Raw genomic sequence first — 18,374 nt, 5'->3', positions numbered from 1 at the left:
CAACGTGCATTCTGAGCAGCAACCAGGCCCTCCCCTGTCCTGGGCACCCCCCCCCCCCACACACACACACAGCAGCCTTTCCATGAAGCATTGCATCAATTCAGAGCCACCTGCCCCTGAGGAGCCAAGCCATGGCTTCCCCATGGACAGCGGACTGCACGTGAGGGGCAGAGCAGTCACGCTGGGCAGACTTCTGCAGTGGGGACTCGGTGCCCCTCCCCCCCGGGCTCTCGGTCCTTTGCCTCACTCCGGCACTTGTTGAGACAACCAGCTTCATGCAGAGGACGTCCCCAGCACCTGCCCCGGAAGGAAAAAGGTGGAAGCCCCAGGTGGCCATTTCCACAGGAGACGAGAGTGGATGACCAACTGGGGCACAGACAGGAAGGATGGCGGGTGGGGAGGACTCAAGGGGTGACCAGAAGCGGTAGGAGCTCCAGTTCCAAAGCAGAAGTGAGCTTCCGATGACCCGCAGGTTGAGGGAAGTAGCACGCGAAGAAGAAACTGAAGCGAGCGGAGAGGGGTCCCGGGAGGGGGCCCCCAGAAACAACTTGCCCTCCAGTGCGCCATGTTTACTGAGTGCCCCACACGCAGGACCCGGATGCGCAGTCTTGAGCAAAATGTCCGTGTGGGTGGCTTGAAAATCACACAAGGAATAAACACGTCTATATGTATATGAATCTAGAAATGCAAAGCGATGGCAGGAAAGAGACTTAATTTTTCCCTTTTTAAAAAAGGATTTTATTTATTTTTTAGAGAGGAGAAGGGATGCAGATAGAGAGGGAGATATCAATGTGTGGTTGCCTCTCACACGCCCCCTACTGGGGACCTGGCCCACACACACCTGGGCATGTGCCCTGACTGGGAATCGAACCTGCGACCATTTGATCCGCAGGCCTGCACTCAAGCCACTGCGCTATACCAGCCAGGGCCAGAATTCACCTGTCTGGAAAAACAGATGCTGCAACAATGTGGCAAAGTTTGGGGATTTATGTTCCGTGGCATTCTTCATCAATGATGTCATCACTGGATTTTAAGGGCATTGCCTCAGATTGCTGGGAACAGCCGCCATACCAGCTAATAAGCGTGTCAGCATATACACCTGCACTGACTTTTCTAATCCACATCCTTTTGAAATAAATGTGTAAGTATCCCAATGTCATGTTGTGCCTGAACTCACTAGCTCTTTGCCACCAGATCCTGGTGGAAGGGACTCGTGTGGAGCAGGGTGAGCCCCACAGCCCCGCCCACCCAGTGGGCGGAGCCCATCGACCTGTTTCCCCCCAGCCTGTCGGGGCGGGGCGGGATGAGAGCCCTCGGGATGAGAGCCCTCGTGGGTTCCCTGAAAAGGACTTCCGACAGGCCTGCGACGAGGTCAGCAGCCCATTGCAGTGACGGGGATTCACTCGTTGCTTAAATCGTAGACTTTTTATAACTTCAGAGAACGCTTCACAGCCAAAGACAGAAAGCCACGTGCAGGAGGGAGCAGGGACCCCTGGGCACGCGCCTCGTTTGATGGGGGTTGGGGGACCCACTTCCAGGGCGAGTGGGAACTCACCGCCTCCCTGGGCAGTTTCGGCCCTTTGGCGCCTCCAAGATAACGGAGTCGCGGCCATGAACGAGAACAGTTTCTGAGAGCAGGGTGTTCGGTGAATAAAGAACGGTAGGCTTTAGGGGAAAAAAATCACAGACACATAAAAATGTTACTGTGCTTATTTTTTAATTTTATATTTTATGAGGATATTATACAATTTTCAAAGCTAACGTCAGAGTTTGTTCAGCATGTGTGTTTAAAGCATAACAAAATAAAGGTATTTCACAAAAGACCATATCACAGTACTATTGAAATGGGAGGCATGGGAGAAGTATGCATGTGGGGTACAGACGTAATACATTCATTTTAAGGGAAAAACGTTTCGTATGAGTAACATTTTGGTTACAATAAATACCGTGGACATGTTACCAGCAGCACCTGAAGTGCACTGACCCAGGGCGGGGGTCTTGTACCAGGCCGCTCTGCGGAGTGGTGAGGCGTTCGCGGGGTTCACAGCCAGCACACGCGACAGGGCGCTTTCCTCGCCGGGGGTGCCCCTCATCCGCCACCCTAGCCCTCGGCTTACAGGACCACCCCACCCCACCTCCTCCCCTGGGGAACTGGCGCCGGTGCCTAATAAGGTTTAGAACCAGGTGTACCTTCCATTTCACTGTTTCTCAAATCAATTCAGATGTCTTACTTAATCCATACAAAACTCACTTACAACCAGAAGTATATAAAGGCAACATGTTATATGCGATTATAAAAATTAGAATTTCTAATCATCTCCATAATTCTTTGAAATGATCCCATTCAAAATTAAAATTAGTTTCTTACACAGTGGTTTCTTCAGGAAAGAATAAGAACACTTAGACTTATTTAAAAAAGAGAGAACAGCCCAAGCAAGAAGTTCGCCTGTGTAGCAAATAAGAACGGTTTCCCCGACCACGCAGCGCGGCCGCTCTTTCAGCTGGAACCTTTGCTTACACGTCGTCATGCGGGGTGGGCCCCCCACAGGAGATTCAGACCCACATAATTTTTAAAGATTCCAGGAAAAGGGGGACATCTGTCCCAAGCAAAGGACATTCATCTCCGTCGACCACACGACATGAACATGCGCAAGGCACAGTGGGCACCAGAAAAATGACTCCCGTCCTCGCTCTGGAGACAGAGCCGCGGGCGGTCCGTGTGCGGGGACCGGTCATCAGCCACCAGGGCCTGCGAGAACAGGCTTCCGCCCGGCTGGGGGAGCAAGCAGGGGCCCCTCCCAAGACAAAATCATCCTCGAGGCTCAGAACCAATAAAAATACCAAGACTGATTACATTTGGGAAAAGGAAGAGTTTCTACTGTTTTGCCCTTTATACATTTGTAAGGTTTGTAAATGACTTGAATGTATTCAGATTATTGCAGGAAAAATACTTACATGAAAGAAGGAGCCCAGCAGTAACATGGGCCAGACGCAGGTGTTGTCCGAAGGTGAGGTCCCCACACCGTCGGGACCACCCACCCCAGGTGGCGCTGTGTCTGTCCTTCAACGGGCTGGCACTTGGCCTCCGGCCTCATGGTGCTGGAAGGGGCTGGGGACCACCCACCTGATGGCACAAAGGGAGGAGACAACTCCGCCCCACATTTAGGGGCTCTGCCCACGTCCTCGTCCTCAACACATTGTCCCCACCTCTGTCACCTTCGTGCCCGAACACAGCGCTCTGCTTGAATGCTTCTCAACAGAACTGTCAGGCTCACACAACCTCTGCCAGTGGGAATGGCCTGTTCCATTTCTTCAAGCAAAATCTAAAATTGCAACCTTGTCAACAGAACTGAAACTGTCTCCCCGCTCACAGGTGCAGTCTGCACCGCTCACGTCCTTCCTTCCTCTCCGCCCGGGACCAAGCGCAGGCCGACAGGGCGGTCCGAGTCTTAAAAAGTTTAGAAAAAATGTTCCCAATCCAGGAAAAGTGTTCAAATACCAAAGACTTTTTAAGGGTATTATGTTGTCAGAGAATCTGAAATATTCACGGATAAAATGCACATACAATATAAATAAGAGAGTAGCTTGCAGAATACAAAAAATTTCTGAAGGGGGAACCAATCAGAACTTCCCTAAAATCTATGAATAAAGACATATGCTTAAACTATACTGCACAACTATGAGTGGAGCATTTAAATTTATAAAGACACGGAAATAGAGTACTGTGAGATTATTGAAAAGACATTTTCCAAATGTACAAACAAGAGTAAAAACAGAGAAAAGCCTTGGGCCATGTGCGACTTTCAAAATTACGGTCACAACAGCCAAACAGACCCTTAACCACTTTCTGTACGGATTCATTTATACCATGTTCACGCAAAGAGAGCATCAAAGATACGAAGACAAAATGAAACGCGGTGAAAAACTCTTCAGTGTCTGACTCACGTCGTCTCCCCCAATGCTTTCACATTTAAGAGCTGCATTTTCAATGTATAAGCTAAGAATTTTAAATGCTTCTCAAATAGTTTATGTTGACATTTACCTTAAGAATTACTTAAATGCTATGGTGCTAAGAACTAAAACACATACTTCCACTGTTAGAAATAAAATAGTCACCCAAGTTTACCACTGTGTTCATGTCAAATGCCCGTGGAGGGGCTGAGAGGCCCGCGGTCCGCGGCCCAGACGCCGCCGGGTAGGCCGCGCAGCAGGGGGCTGTCCGGTGAGCGGGATCTGAACGCAACTTACGGGCACACGCCCCTAGGTCCGGGCACAGACCTCCCCCCACCCCCCGCCCCGAGCTACCGTGGTCCTTTCATTCTCCCAGCATGCAATCCGATCACTCCAAAGTCACTTGGGTTTGCAGGAAGGCGACTTACTCAGGTACAAAATGAAGCTTGGGTGAAAACTGGTTAAGGATTCAAAGCGCGCGAGCTCCGGCGCGTTCGCGCCGACACCCCGACGGAGACGCGGGCGCGGCCTGCACGGAGACACTCCGGTCGGCGGTCTCGGCGACGCCCCGCCGGCGCTCAGCTGCTCGCGGTGCAGGCGTGCATCCTCTTGGCGACGTCGTACACGTAGGTGACATCCGGCCGCTTCTCCGGGTCCGGGTTGATGCACATGTTCACCAGCTGCCGGAGCTGCGGACACAGAGCGCCGGCACTGACTGGGGACGCCCAGGCTGGGGCGGGGACGACTCAGCGGGGAAGGACGTGCCCAGAAGTACGCGCCACCGCTTCCCGAGCCCACACAGTGGCTCGAAGGTTCTAAGGGGCGTGTTCGTGGGTGAGCACGCGTGGCCAGATGAAATGCTGCCCCACCTGACAGCGTGGATGCACCTGGCGCAGGGAGTGCTAAGCCAAGTCCGCCAGGAAAAGTCAAGAGCCACCTGACTTCACGCCCACGTGGGGCATAAAACTGAAAACCACAGACGAACAAAAACCAAAAACAAACAAAACCTCACAGACACAGACAACAGTGTGGCGGTCACCAGAGGGAAGGGGGACCGGTGGCGGTGGCACAGGCTGGAGGGGGACCAAATACACGGGGACGGAAGGAGGCTGGACTCTGGGGGCTGGGGGGTGGGCGCCCAGGGCACACACAGCCCGGGCTCTGGAACCGCGACACCTGCACAATCTAACCAACCAGTGTCACCCAGCAAAGCCGATCGTTTCGAAAGCAGTATTTTCCACAGTCAGGAGCCAGATTCTTTTTTTTTTTTTTGCCTTATAAGTATGCCTTTAGGAATACTTTACATCTTTTGAAAATTTGCATTAACTCTTTCTGGCCAGTATAGTGGCAGGTTCTAAATTACCGAATTACTATGGTTTCTTCACAGTCACCAACTTCTAGCATAACATTTTCTCATCTAGAGGAAACCAGAGTACCGGCAGAATCTGTGGGGTGGTCTGCGCATTGTGCGATGACACAGTGAGGTACGTATGCCCATGGGGGGCAGTGTGTGAGGGGGGGGCAGGGTCTGGCCAGCAGCCAGGGCATGGAGGGGGAGACCAGGCCGCCGATGGTCTGAATATGCAAAAGGTCTTTACAAAACCAGAGAAGAAAAAGCTGCTTAATTCAGATGCTGGAAGGAAATTTAAAAAGCAATGCAGAAACATTGAAATGAGAAAAAGCATACAAAGTAAAAATAAGATGAATTATTTATAACATATCCAAAGCGTTGCAGAATCATAAGGCATATGGAAATTAATGACTATTTGTGGTCAATAAAGTGGAAAATACTAATATATTGTGATCTATGTATTTCTAAAAAACCATCAAAGCCTACAGGTCGGCACCAGAAATGTGACAAAGAAGAGCGTGTTATCAGTTGCTGTCAGGGCAGGGACCCAATTAGTATCAAGTTCAATCACAGGCAGGAGATGACGGTGTCTCTCTGTGCATTACAGCTCCAGGTCACTAGCGCAGCTCTCCGTGGAACAATGAAGACTGCAGTGCGGGCACTGGGTCTTCCTCACCCCCGTCTTCCTCCCTCCGAGACCAATTACTGCGTCGGCCTCCCAGACATGCCCCCTCTCCATCCAGCCAGGGAGTCATGTTAGCACCCAAAGCGGGTCTAATGCGTGAAAGCACACCGTATTCCGGCGCTTTGGGTCACTACACAGTGACTCGGCATCTCTAGCCTGTACACGGCCGTGTCCCAGTGACGGGCCTGGGGAAGGAGGGGACAGGAAACAAAACGACCTCACGTGGATGGGAGGCACATAAGGGCCACGCCACGGCCGAAGGTCTGCCCGTGTCCTTCGGAAGCTGGGCAAGGCCACGGGAGCTGCATGGTTCCACAGGACCCCACGGGACACGGACACAGGGCCTGGGGCTGGACTCGTGTCTTTAAGGGGCAAGTCCCCGAGTCACCACAGAAGCCTAAGTGGACAAAGGGCCCGCTTACCTGTCCTTTTTAAACAAACAGGGGACGTTCGAAGCTTCAAGATCAAATCTATGTGGCAACTCTGAGTGAGGTGGCCAAGCCGCATCACGAATGACGAGACTATGACACTCACTAAACCGTTTCAGGAAGGAACCGAATGCGACCCATGTGTGCGAGGAAACACACAATCCTGAGACACTTTTAGTAAATGGCACAGTTATGTGTTATGTGTAGAATTAGTCTGTATCTCCCTCTACGGTTCCAAGTGGGGCATTCTCACCCCCCTCAGCACTGATCACAGACTTGTAAACACTACGAAATATCGGTGGACACACATTCGCCTCCCAACAGTGTGTGTGCCAGGTAACACGAGGTCAGCCATTTAGGAGTCCTGGGACCGGGGGCTAGGAACGGTCTTCCAGCCCCACTTTAAATAACGTTGGTTGGTGCTCAGTAGGAACTACAGGATTTATACAGTTTTACTAAAATCAGTGAACCCAGCAACCGTAAGATAGAGCCATTTCGACTGCCCAAATGAATAAAAAAAGTTTTATAAATTTAGTTCAATGCCACAATATGCAAGCAAACCCCCACCTGAAACTTTTCCTCTTGTTTTTTTTTTCTTATTTACATAAAGCAGCTCTTTTATGAGCTAACACAAGGGTCACGTGTTTTGTTGCTTCCCTTTTAACTTTGTTAAAAAGCAGATTCTGAACTCAAATAGAAATGATTCATACATGTCCGGTAAAAAGGCAGTCGCCATTTGTAAAGCTTTCATTTCCTCTTTCCTTTCCTTAAGGGAAAGGTCGGGGTGGCGCGGTCAAGGCGAACGCGAACATTCTCGCTGCTCCGTGTTGCTGGCAGAGGCGTGTGCGCGGCCTGACCGGCAAGCCCGACCCCCACCCACCCTTCCTTCCGTCTCCCCCTCCCGCCCTGTTGCTGTTCCCCAGCCCGGTTACCACCGTGCAGAAGCTGGTCCTGGACTGCTCGGCCTCCCCGGGTCCCTATTTGCCACCCCCCCACCCCAACCCCGTAAAAGAGGAGTAAGCCCTTGCCCTGGGTCTCCGACAGGAGCGCCCCCGCATGGGTTGAAGGAAACGGTGCGTTCCGAAGCTGACCACTCAGTATTCCAGTTTCACTGGAACCCCTGTGGACTTCCACTCTGAAACGGCCTACAGACACCCAAAATCAGGTTAGTTGAATTGAAATTCAGGTTGTTACCCTGGTATTCGCATGGAGCCCAGCTCAGAAAAGGCGCCGAACCTCTCTACCCTTGGAGACGAGGCTGAGCCGGGGCTCTCCGGCACCTCCCCAGGCCTGGGACGGCGGGAGGGGCCCTCGGCGCCTCTGCTGCTGTTACGGCCGCCAGATGAAAGGGACAGGCATGTGGCGTTGTCTCGGAGAGGAAAACAAAATGCTGGGAGCTGAGGTTACGGAGCCCGGAGGGGATTTCAGAAAGGGAAGCGGTGTCGTGAAGACAGGGCGACCTGCGGGCCATCCTGCAGGACCTGCAGGGGCGGGTCACAGGGCCTGACCCCGGTTTGGCTCTAACGCTGACGCCTAATGACCCAGTCCTCTGATCAAAAGTTCGGTTTAAAAACTTTATACTTCACTCTTCACTGTTTCCTATATTGGCCACACTAAAAAGTTAAATCTACCATGGAGTCTCCCACGAGCTGAGCTCAAAGCCCTACTGCATGAGGAAATGTTCTGGACAGCACTGAGTTACGGCAGCGCCCAGTCTGTTGGGGTGCTTTCTGTGTCGTAAGTTCTAAGTAATTATTCCACAGAGTTCCTACTTAAGGAGAGAAAATATGTGGCAGCACATCTGCACTTCAAAGCTCTGCATCCGAGGAGCGCTCCGCGAAGCTGGACGGACTCAAGGGGCAAGGTCTGCCCCTGCTCACCCTCCTCTCCTCGGTTTCGGTCTTTGTCCAGACGTAGCAGCTTCCCATTTCAGGGGCGTGGCAACGGATGCTACCAACAGGGGAATCGAACTCTTTCTGGGATTTTTTGGAAAGGACACCAGATAACACGTTTGGCTTGGTGTCTCCTTTCCAAACCGGCGACGCTACGGGGAGGAAATCAAAGTGGAAGCTGCTTTGCTTTCCCAACCCTAAGACCTTCGGCCCAGGACCGGCTTTGATCCCTGCCCCTGGGCTGGCGGCCGCAGCTCCGACTCCGTGCTGGCTGCGGAGAAGGGACCCTGCAGGCAGGCGCGCCTCGACCGGCGCGAGCGCGCGGCATCATTAAAATCCCCCGCCGAAGGTCACCATGGTAACCGCCTGCCGAGGCCTCGCTGCGCGCTCGGCATCTCCTAATCAGCTACCATGTGAAATGCAAATGCAGACAGTCTGAAAATTAGTCAAGAAGAATAGGGGACGACGACGCAGATTTGTGAAATATTCATGCGCTCCGCGGAAGAAGGAAGACAGCGTGAGTGACACAACAAAGCAGGGACCCTGACACCCTGCGATCACTCCGCAGGGCTGTTCACACCCTCCTGCGTCTCGGCAGAGGGCTCTCAGGCTGGGGTTGTGAAATGCCATCCTTCTGTGCCAGGCCCAAAATAGTAATTAAGTGGCCAGCAGAATAGCCCGAGCATCACAAACAGACGGAACTTCTGAACGGTCGCCCCTGCCTGGCAAGAGTGCCTTCTAACCACACACACACACACACACACACACACACACACACGCGCGACTCCGTGGAACGAAAAACAGGCATCATTGCTCCGCAGCAGCAAAACCTCCAGAAAAGCAGGCGCTTAGAGCATTCCAGGGCCCCACACACTCTCCGTGGTAAACAGTCTTTTGCGATACTTATTTCCCCAGTCACACCGACTCCATGTTCTTCGCATACGTCTAAACCCGAGGGCTAGTCATTTCAAAACAGAAAGAGGGTCACCGGTCCACCTAATCAGTGGGCGTGGTAACTGCTTTACATTTTTCCTCCGCTCCTTCCCACTCTCCGGGGGCAACGCAGAACACTGCCGCTGGGCAGAAGGTGAGACGCGCCACCCCCCAGCGGTGTCTTCTCCAGAGGACGTCCAGCAAGCTTTCGGGAAGGAGGTCTGTGAGGCTGAGCTGGCCTGAGACCTGCGGTTCGACCAGCTCCTTCTGAACTGCTGAGGTCGGGGCAGAACTGGCACAGTCAGGGTGGAGCTGGTGACGTCAGGGCAGAACTGGTGACGTCAGGATCTAACTGGTAATGTCAGGTCAGAACTGGTGAAGTCAGGACGGAACTAGTAAAATCAGGATGTATTAGGTTAAAATGGGGATTCTGGGTGGGGCCAAAACAATTTGTTTCAATGGGTTACCAAGGCGAGTGAGGACGCAGACGCGGATGTGCCCTCCGACCCCAGCCACTTTTTAGCGTGTGTACAGTGAGAGCCTCAGCACGTGTCCCCGCGGGAATCTGAGTGCCCGGTGAGGTGGACGGGAGACCGGCTCTGTCAGAGGAGGGAGGGTTGGGCTGAGAGTGTGAGGCTGGGGACAGGCGGCTAAGACAACTGTTTCGATTTTTGAAAAACACGAACCGAACCGGCGAGCTCTGCCGAGAAGGAAAGAGCTGGCCGCCCTGCCCATCGTCCTGAGACGGGGCGGGGGAGGGGCCGCCCGTGAGCAGGGCCTCCCTGGTCCTGAGCCGCTCAGGGCCCCAACTGGGCCTGGGCGTGTTCGGTCACCCCAGGAGGTGGCCGAGTCCGCCCCACGGCAGGGCGGGGTCCACTCCACGCGGGCACTGCAGAGTGCGCTCAAAATGGCACGTCTTCCAGGGAGTGACTGCAGAGAAGGTGGCCACTCCTGCCACCTGGCCTTGCAGCTGCATGCATTTCGGGACACAAGGGCATTTCTCAACACCACGCACCGTCGGCCAGGACCACGGGCAGGGGTGGGGGTGGGGTGGCGGNATTTCTTATCACCACGCACCATCGGCCAGGACCACGGGCGGGGGTGGGGGTGGGTGGGGGGGCGGAGGGGGGGTGGGCTCAGACAGGAAACGACTTACTTCCTCCGAATAGTGGTCTGAAGGGAGAGGGGGGTAGTCACACTGCTCGATCTTCTTGCACAGCGAGTACAGGTTCATCTTGTCGCCGTAGAAGGGACTCTGCAGCGCCGCCATCTGCAAGATGCCCCCAAGACACGGCACAGTGAGAGGTCACGCGCGCAGGAAAGAACAGCAAACACTCTCCGGAAAGGGAGCCGGGGCTTTTGACCTTTACAGACACCCCCTTTCTGGTCGTTCTCTAGTAACTTCTAAAAATCCTACTTCGGTCTTTGGTTACTTTTTTCAACATTTAAAACCCCCTAAGTGGGAGATGTGATTAACAATATTTACTTATACACGCAACATAAAACAATTATTAAGAAAAAACAGCATAAAGTAACTTCAAATTCTTTGCACCTGCAATGCCATGAAGGCCACTGGCATTATCTCGTGACTAAACAGACACTGCTCAGCGGCTCACATCAAACACGTAAGGGCCAGAAAATGACAGAACCAGAACCAGAGTTACAGCTGAGCTATCATCGCGCAGGGGTCTGGGAACGCCCCGCGCTGCGTCTCTCCTGCTCAGTAGCTGCGGCAGGAAGACAAATCCCCGTCTGAACGAGTAGAGGGATCTCAAGCAGGTTACAATGACTTAGAGCTTTTTTTCTCTTTTGATAACGTCTCAAATACGCACTCAACGTGCTCAAAAGCGCCTCGAGTCAGCCGCTACCTTGAGGCATCCCGATGAGATTTCTAATGCAGGGGGAAAAAATGGCTCGAAGAGTGAACAACTTTAAAAAAGACATTATGGAATTTCCGTGTGTTTCCAGACAAGGTTGCAACGCGACACTTACAGTGCATGCAAGGGCCGCGGTGAGCAGGGTTGCAAACGAAAAATCGATGGGCAGCGACTGCGCCCAGCTCGCAGCCTCCCACCCCCCGGGCCGAGGCGGCGGGGTGTCCGCGGAGCCGCAGGCGCCCCGAGCCAGTCACCCTTTTCCGTGCGTGCTAATAAGTTTGATTGGGGAGGGTGGTGCGTGCACTCCCCAGACGGGCAGAGAGTGTGTGAAACACGCCGGCCTGTGCTGTGCTACTCAGTGGGCGTCAGCGGGGCTGGAAATGGCTCTCAGCTGCCCGCGGGCGGCCCGCAGCTTAACCCCCTCGGATCTGGGCGAGGAGGGCCAGCCTGCCCACGCCGCCACCAAAAGCCCCCTCAGCAGGGGTGTCCCACTCGAGGAGGAGAGAGTAAATGTCTGAGTGTCCCCAAGCACGGGAGACACTCCTTCCGAGAGGGAAGTTCGAAGGGAGGAGCTCGGTCCGGGCAGAATCACATTCTGGGCTTTCTGTTCAAGACGCAAGGGCCTGTACTGACGAACTGGACCAGGACAGCACTGGCTGTGTGTGTCGGCTGCCCTATCCCAGAGGGTGAACACCCCGAGTAAGTGTCCACTACCCAGCTCCCTGGGCCAGGGGCACATTACAGGACTTCTGCCTCAATGCTGCAGTGTTTAAAAATAAAATAAAATAAAACAAACCCACACCAAAAACCAGAATGTCCCCTAAGGAGTTAAACGGGAACGGTCTATTTTCATGCATCTCCTGCTTTGACAGATGAAAAATGTCAACTGCCCTGTTTTTATTTTCCAGCTTTTGCACTATTCATCTGGTTCATTAGTGCCTCTCCGCGCTGCCCTGACAGCTGCTCAGCCGCGCGCCCGGCAGCTGAATTTTTCAGGCTAATTTGATCCTCCACACTGAGACGATCGCGGGATGATTGACTCGCTCCCTGACCTCCAGGGTCCGACTCTGCTGATTAGTATTCCGGGGGCGGCGGCGGGACCGGAGCCCACTGTCTGTCTTCGGGGCTGGTGGCAGCTCTCTCTTTTTTTGAACTGTAACCCACCAACCTACAACCCTGGAAGGATGCGGTTGCTGAGCTGAACAATAAAGGCGGTGTGTAGAACCGGCTTTTCCATGTAAAGGGCCGTGTAGCGAAAGCAGAGCATCTCCGTTTAATTAGTAAAGTCTACTTTGTTGCATATCAATTAAAACGGCACTGCTGGGTGGGTTTTTTTTTTTTTTGGAGGTTTCAGGAATATTTGAAAGTCTAATTTTCTGAGTTTCCAGTACATTTTCAAAACCAGGCTTCCGACGCCGTTCCTGTCAACTCTCACTGGGACACAGGGTGGAGAACTGAGGCGCTCTTAGGGCCGGCTTTTTAAAGCTCAGTGACCGGGTGTTTCCAGGACCACGGTGTTATTAAAACCGAACTGGAAGCAGGCACAACATGAACGTACATGAAATCTTTAGAAAAATTCCAGCTCTTCCAAATGACCTGCGTGCGGGAATTGAGAAAACGCACCAGGATGAACACGAATGTTAACGTGATAAACACCTGGATTCAAAATCACCCACAGCGCCAAAACGCACGGACACAGGAGGGTCCAGAGAAGCAGTGCCCGCTTTGGGGGGCACTGTCGGAGCGGAAGGGTGGGCACGGCCTCCCACGGGCACGTGCGGACATGAAGGGTTGATTCAAGTTTGACGTGAGAGCCAGCCGGCCCTAAAAGAATTACGCAAACTTCGCAAAAAAACACTTACCGTGTCCACCAAACCGTTTCATTGCTGAATTTAATCCCACGAGAGGAGTTCCACGTGGCTGTTTATTTTGGGTGCTTGTAGGGAAAATGTTGCTTTGATAATATTAGACTGTGGCCTGAAGGAGTCTACGATGACTACACAGGAGTGAAATGTTTTCAAGTATATAGTGTCTTTTAAACATTATAGTAACATAATCAATTGAGTTCTTTTTAACACTGTACAAAATTATTGACAGGATACAGTGAGCATAAATCTCTTATCACCTCATCTGCATACACAAAAGTATTTGCTATATCACTAACTCATGATTTTTCATAATAAGAATTATCCTACAGATATTATCGAAGGACATTTAAAAATCCTTTCTTTTTAAATAATCATTAGTCACTTTAGTAGGGAGAACAAAATAAATAATCTCTTAAAATTTGGAAACATGGAATTGCAATCAATAAAGTAATAATAATTGAAGATCATGACACGCATTTAAAAGATAAACACAACCCCTTCTCAGGCTCCACTTCCAAGTGCGCGTGGAGCCCTGGAAAAGGGGATCTCACTGTGTGTACCATTTAAGAGGCCGAGAGACACGATACAGAGTGGGAAACACATTGGTTCCTGTGTACCCACTTGGACTTCCTTTGTGTGCGTTAAAATGGGAAGATGACACCATGTATTATTTCCCTTCACTTCATTTTATTAAAAGAGTCTCTCGGATGTAGGCTAATTTTAAATCAAGACCTTTAACTCGAAGCCCATAAACCTAGGAGGGTCCCCCTTCAGTAAAACGACAGCGTCACCGGCTTAAGACGCCCCGTGATGCCGACAGTCTGCACAGGGGCGAGGGCCCGCCTGGGTCTGCGCGCTGCAGTGTCTGCGGGGGGACCCACCTCCGCGACCCCGCGTCCCTCTGATCCTGAACAGCAGAGAACAGGGGGGCGTATTCCACCGAGCTGCGCCCATGCGAACTGTTACTGGAGGAGGTGGAATTAAGTGATAGCCTGGCAGTGGGACCGGCTTGCGTGCTCTGCTTAAAGCTCTATGTGGGAGGGGAAAAACGGTGGAGATGAAGACTTTTCCCAAAGTTCGTGCGTGGTTTAGACCCGTTCCATTGCACCTGTCCTGCAAAGGCATGGGCCGGAAACTTGTAACACGTGCCGGAAAACAACACAGGAACATTTAAAAGAATTAAAATAAAATTCTCATCGAAAGAGAAACAATGAAAAATCTATTGGAGAAAGTAAATACGCAAGAACGTATAGCTTATTAAATTCTATTGCAAAAGCAGTTACGGAGGGAGAGAATTAATTCTGCACAACTAAAACCCTAATCACCCATCATCGCCCAGGAAAAACCAGCACGCCCCGTAAGGGCAGGGAGAGTGCCGCGCAGCCCGCAAACTGCTCGGGGGCACGACGTCCTCCCTGGGACCCACCTCGTACAGGAGACAGCCGAGGGACCAGACGTCCGACTTGAAGTTGTAGCCGTTCTCGTGGATCCTCTCGGGGGACATGTAGTACGGCGTCCCCACTGCCACGCACAGACCGGGGGAGACAAGAGGAGCAGGAGAGTGAGATGCGGCCGGGAGGGAAGTCACATTCAAAATTCCGGGTTGCAAATGTCACCAAGGAAACTCATGACAACCAGCAAACTGCCTTTGAGGATGCCCAGAAGTGTGGCGTGTCCTGTGCACCCCCTGACCCTCCCGCGGCACCCGAACACCCCCTGCACCGACAGGGGTGGATGGGTTCAGCTCCAGCTTGTCCCCTCCTGGTCCCCAACCCAAGGAGCATCGGGGACAGCACTGAAGTGGGGAGAGGAATTCTGACAAGAAAACCCGGGTAAGTCATTCACGGGGACTTCATTTCTTTCCCTTAAAACAATACAGGACGGCATACCCCCAATAAGCACGATAATGTAATGCTTCATTTAAATAGTAACACATACCAATTGTGTGTGTATAGGTAGAGCATGCATAAATAAGTCATACTCATTAACTTTTATAGAAACATCTCTCAGAACACAAGGCCACTCTTCAATTACAAACTATATGACCCTTCACCTTCCCTACTCACTCCCACTTCAGATAGAATATAACAGACTCCGTACATCAACGGGTCACACAATGATAAACGGGAAAGGCTGCTGAAATCTCGGAAAAACATGTCCGTTGTTACCACTACTGAGACCTTTTTAGAGACAGGCTCTTCCAGATAATTTGGGGGTTGGTTTGTTTGTTTTGATGTGTTTATGCCTTTTCCCTGTGTGCATTCAAGATAACGCTAACAGTAAATGTCAATAAAATAAATATTAAACATTTAAAAATAAACAAAGGCATATAGATTCTATTTTGAAGAGTAAAACTATCTATGTGAGGCTTTCAACATGAATATATTAAATTTCAACCTATGGCACCATTATTATGAGCCTGAGGCGCTTTTTTGCCAAGTAGAAAATCAAGGTTCGAGAACAGTATTTGAGGATCTGAGTTGCCCGAAGCAGGAGCCACCAAAACTCACAGTTACCCGTGGAGCAAAGGAAATTTTCCTCTTCCTGTTCCTGTTCAGCCACACCCAGGTATTTCCTGCAAATCCTGGTAAGACCGTGGCTCACTAAGCGGGGCTGGGGCACCTGGGGAGAGGCAGCGAGGACAGCCCCGCCCGCCCCGCCCTACAATCCAAGCCTCCACGGCAGAGGCAGGCTTTCCAAAATGAGGACAAAGTGGCAGCCTGGTGACTGAGTGCGGAAACGATACCGGGTTCAAGGCAAAAGTGTCACGGACCACGGTTCACAGGAAATGTGATCTAGACGGGGTCCGCTCTCCCTAAAACCCCCGAGTGGCGGTCAGGCCTCAGACTCGGACGACGAGGGAAGGGGACAGGAGAACGGGGGACAGTGGACACTTAAACAGAACGCGGGCTCTTCGGATGCGGCGCCAGTGAGACAACCTTGAAGAAACAGATTCCTGAAGGGCAGCGTGGGCTTTGAGCACCGACACACAAATTTGGCACCTGCCATCTGGGTCAGAAAGTCAAGAAACGGTGAAACTGCTGGGTGTGAAGAGGCTGCCCTGTCCCTGGGTGACACGGAGGGGAGCTCTCCGGCTCTGGGGCTCCTGCACTTTCCCCCGGAGTCCGCAGGAGCAACGAGGGCTGCGCGTAGGCATGCGCTGTCGGGACAGGGACGCGCTGTTGGGACAGGGATGTCGCTCTGTGTGCCCACAGGGCAGCGGGAAGCTGGACTCAGAAAGGCTGTTTCCAGGCTCCTGGGTTCGGGACTGGGAGCCAGGGGCTGGCCAGGAGGGTGGGGCAGAGAGAGGCCCAGCGCGGCCCCCAGCGGCCCGACCCACTGAGGCCCGGAGGGGAGGAGTTCGGGGAAAGCGAAGGGGATTTTCCTGCAAGCTCCGGGGAGCCTGCGGGCGTCAGGACCTGGATACCACGTGGAAGACGGATGAGAGGCTGGGAGGGACAGACGCGCCCTGTACAGAGGTCCACCTGGCATCGCGCGGGAAAGGCACGAAACTAGACCCGCTGGCCGAGCACGTGAGGCGCACAGAGAAGAATGATTACGTTTTCTGCAGAACTCAACTGAAAATGGCCAAACACTGAGTAGACAAGAAAGCCTCTGGGAGCTGCTGGAGGTCTTCGTGAAAAGCCACGGACTTCGAACGCTCTTCCTTAACGCTTAGACACAATTCTTCATCTTCTTGTAAGTCACAAACTCCTTTCTACTGGATACGCATGTTTTATTTTAATATTTAAATTACATACATGCCCAAAACATGCTGAAATGTAAATCTAAGTGGGCTGCTCACCGCGTCGATGGACTCATTTCCAAAGGCATCCTCGCGTCAGCAGCAGGAGAGTCTGTGTCCTGCACTGCGTGGACTCCCCTTGTCAGGTCCAAGGGCACCCAGGGACTCAGGCCTCGGAGGGCCGGACCCTCTCTTGGGCTCCCGCCCCAGCAGGCGCTCCGTGCGGAGCCGCTGGCCAAGCCTCCGTTCCCCGCTCAGCCGTGGAGGGGCCGAACCGTGCAAACTGCTCAAGAAAACCCGAAACGCACGGGCACGTGGTTGTACGCCATTTCAAAGTTAATGCACGTGGGGTTATTTCTCAAACCCTTTCCCTAAAATCCAGGACAGCAGCCTCTATTATGGCGGTGGCCTCCAGGACGTTCATGCCGGAAGGCTGAGCGGGGAGAGGGCGAGCTGTGGGCCACGCGCGGTGGCAGGAGCACGACCCCACGGATGGCCGGGGATGCAGGGGCGCAGGGGGCGCGGGGAGCGCGCAGGCCCTGGGAGAACTTGCGGTGGCTGCTGGGGCAGGAACCGACTTGGCTCCAGCAGATAAGCCATGTTTTCACCTCCCGACAGGAGTGAACGTGAGAACAAACGAGCATTATTTTTTAAAAAAACAGAGAAAGGCTAATATTACGGAAAATCGCTAATGACTGCGATGCTCTCTGCCCTTTGTAAAAAATACACTAAGGCAGCTGTTCAAATATTAAAAAACCCTCATCACATGAACTGACTGTGCGAGCTCCCTGAGAAATGCTTTACGTGGGGTGTGCGCTCTGATAACAAGTGTGTTCTAAATGCACCCTGGCCGGACAAAGACTGACTGCCTCGAGTTCTACGGCACATTTAAGGGAATGAAAAGGAAAGCCGCCCACCGGCTGCTACTGGGGAAGACAGGACTAAATTCAGCAATAACTTTCATGCCATCAGAATAACTTATACACAGAATTTTCAGCTTAAAATCAGCACCGTAGTCCCTGCACACATTTCCGCAAGAAAAAAGACCAGACCCACCGAAGCATCACTCGTGTGATCACATCCGCGTTGCTCTTGCCTTGTTGTTGTGAAATGAGAGTCAGGACAAAACTGGCCGAAGGTCGGGGAGTCTGGCCACATCTCCCCTTTGCCACCAACGAGCCCAGAACGCCCACCGCCTCTGTTCATTCGCCTTCCTCGTCCGTGAGAGGCAGGGGCGGGGAGGGCAAGACGACTTCTGAGACCCCTTGGCCGTGAACCCCACAGGGTCCACGGGGACCCGACGGGAATCCGCAGGGAAAGCCCGGCAGGAAGGGCAGGGAGTCCTACACTGGCGCCCAGGCCAGCGGAGGGTGCGCTTGGATCAGAACATAAAACCAGTCGGGTCAGTTTGGAACCACGGCTGCTCTCCCTGCGAATCAGAGCGAACTGCAGAAAGGAGAGCTCCGGGTTGGGAAAATTAAAAAGCACACGAGTCATCTGACACTTTGGCTTGACTGAAAACACGCACACAGACACGACTTCAGGGCGGAGGAACCAACCTTTGCTCCCTTTGCTCCCCCCCACCCCACCCAGGAGTTCCCAGCCGAGAGCCACCACACCTCCTTAGGAGCGAGGAGTGTCACC

General features: G+C 52.7%; 1 protein-coding gene across 3 annotated transcripts in view; it reads right to left on the bottom strand.

Annotated features, from left to right (window-relative positions):
* Positions 1 to 1,698: 1,698 nt before the first annotated feature.
* Positions 1,699 to 18,374, bottom strand: part of NEK7 (NIMA related kinase 7) — an 81,153-nt gene continuing 64,477 nt past the window's right edge. For all 3 annotated transcript variants that reach the window (XM_037070464.1, XM_037070465.1, XM_037070466.1), the window contains 3 exons: positions 14,412 to 14,506; positions 10,397 to 10,510; positions 1,699 to 4,640 (listed from right to left, as the gene is read on the bottom strand). In XM_037070464.1, coding sequence (XP_036926359.1) covers positions 4,530 to 4,640; positions 10,397 to 10,510; positions 14,412 to 14,506 — 320 coding nt within the window. In that variant the 3' untranslated portion in view covers positions 1,699 to 4,529. The remainder of the gene's footprint in view (positions 4,641 to 10,396; positions 10,511 to 14,411; positions 14,507 to 18,374) is intronic.

Source organism: Sturnira hondurensis, unplaced genomic scaffold (genome assembly GCF_014824575.4).
Source record: "Sturnira hondurensis isolate 20B ecotype Veracruz unplaced genomic scaffold, ASM1482457v3 Scaffold0018805, whole genome shotgun sequence".
Classification (NCBI taxonomy): domain Eukaryota; kingdom Metazoa; phylum Chordata; class Mammalia; order Chiroptera; family Phyllostomidae; genus Sturnira; species Sturnira hondurensis.
This window is presented reverse-complemented; position numbering and strand designations above follow the sequence as displayed.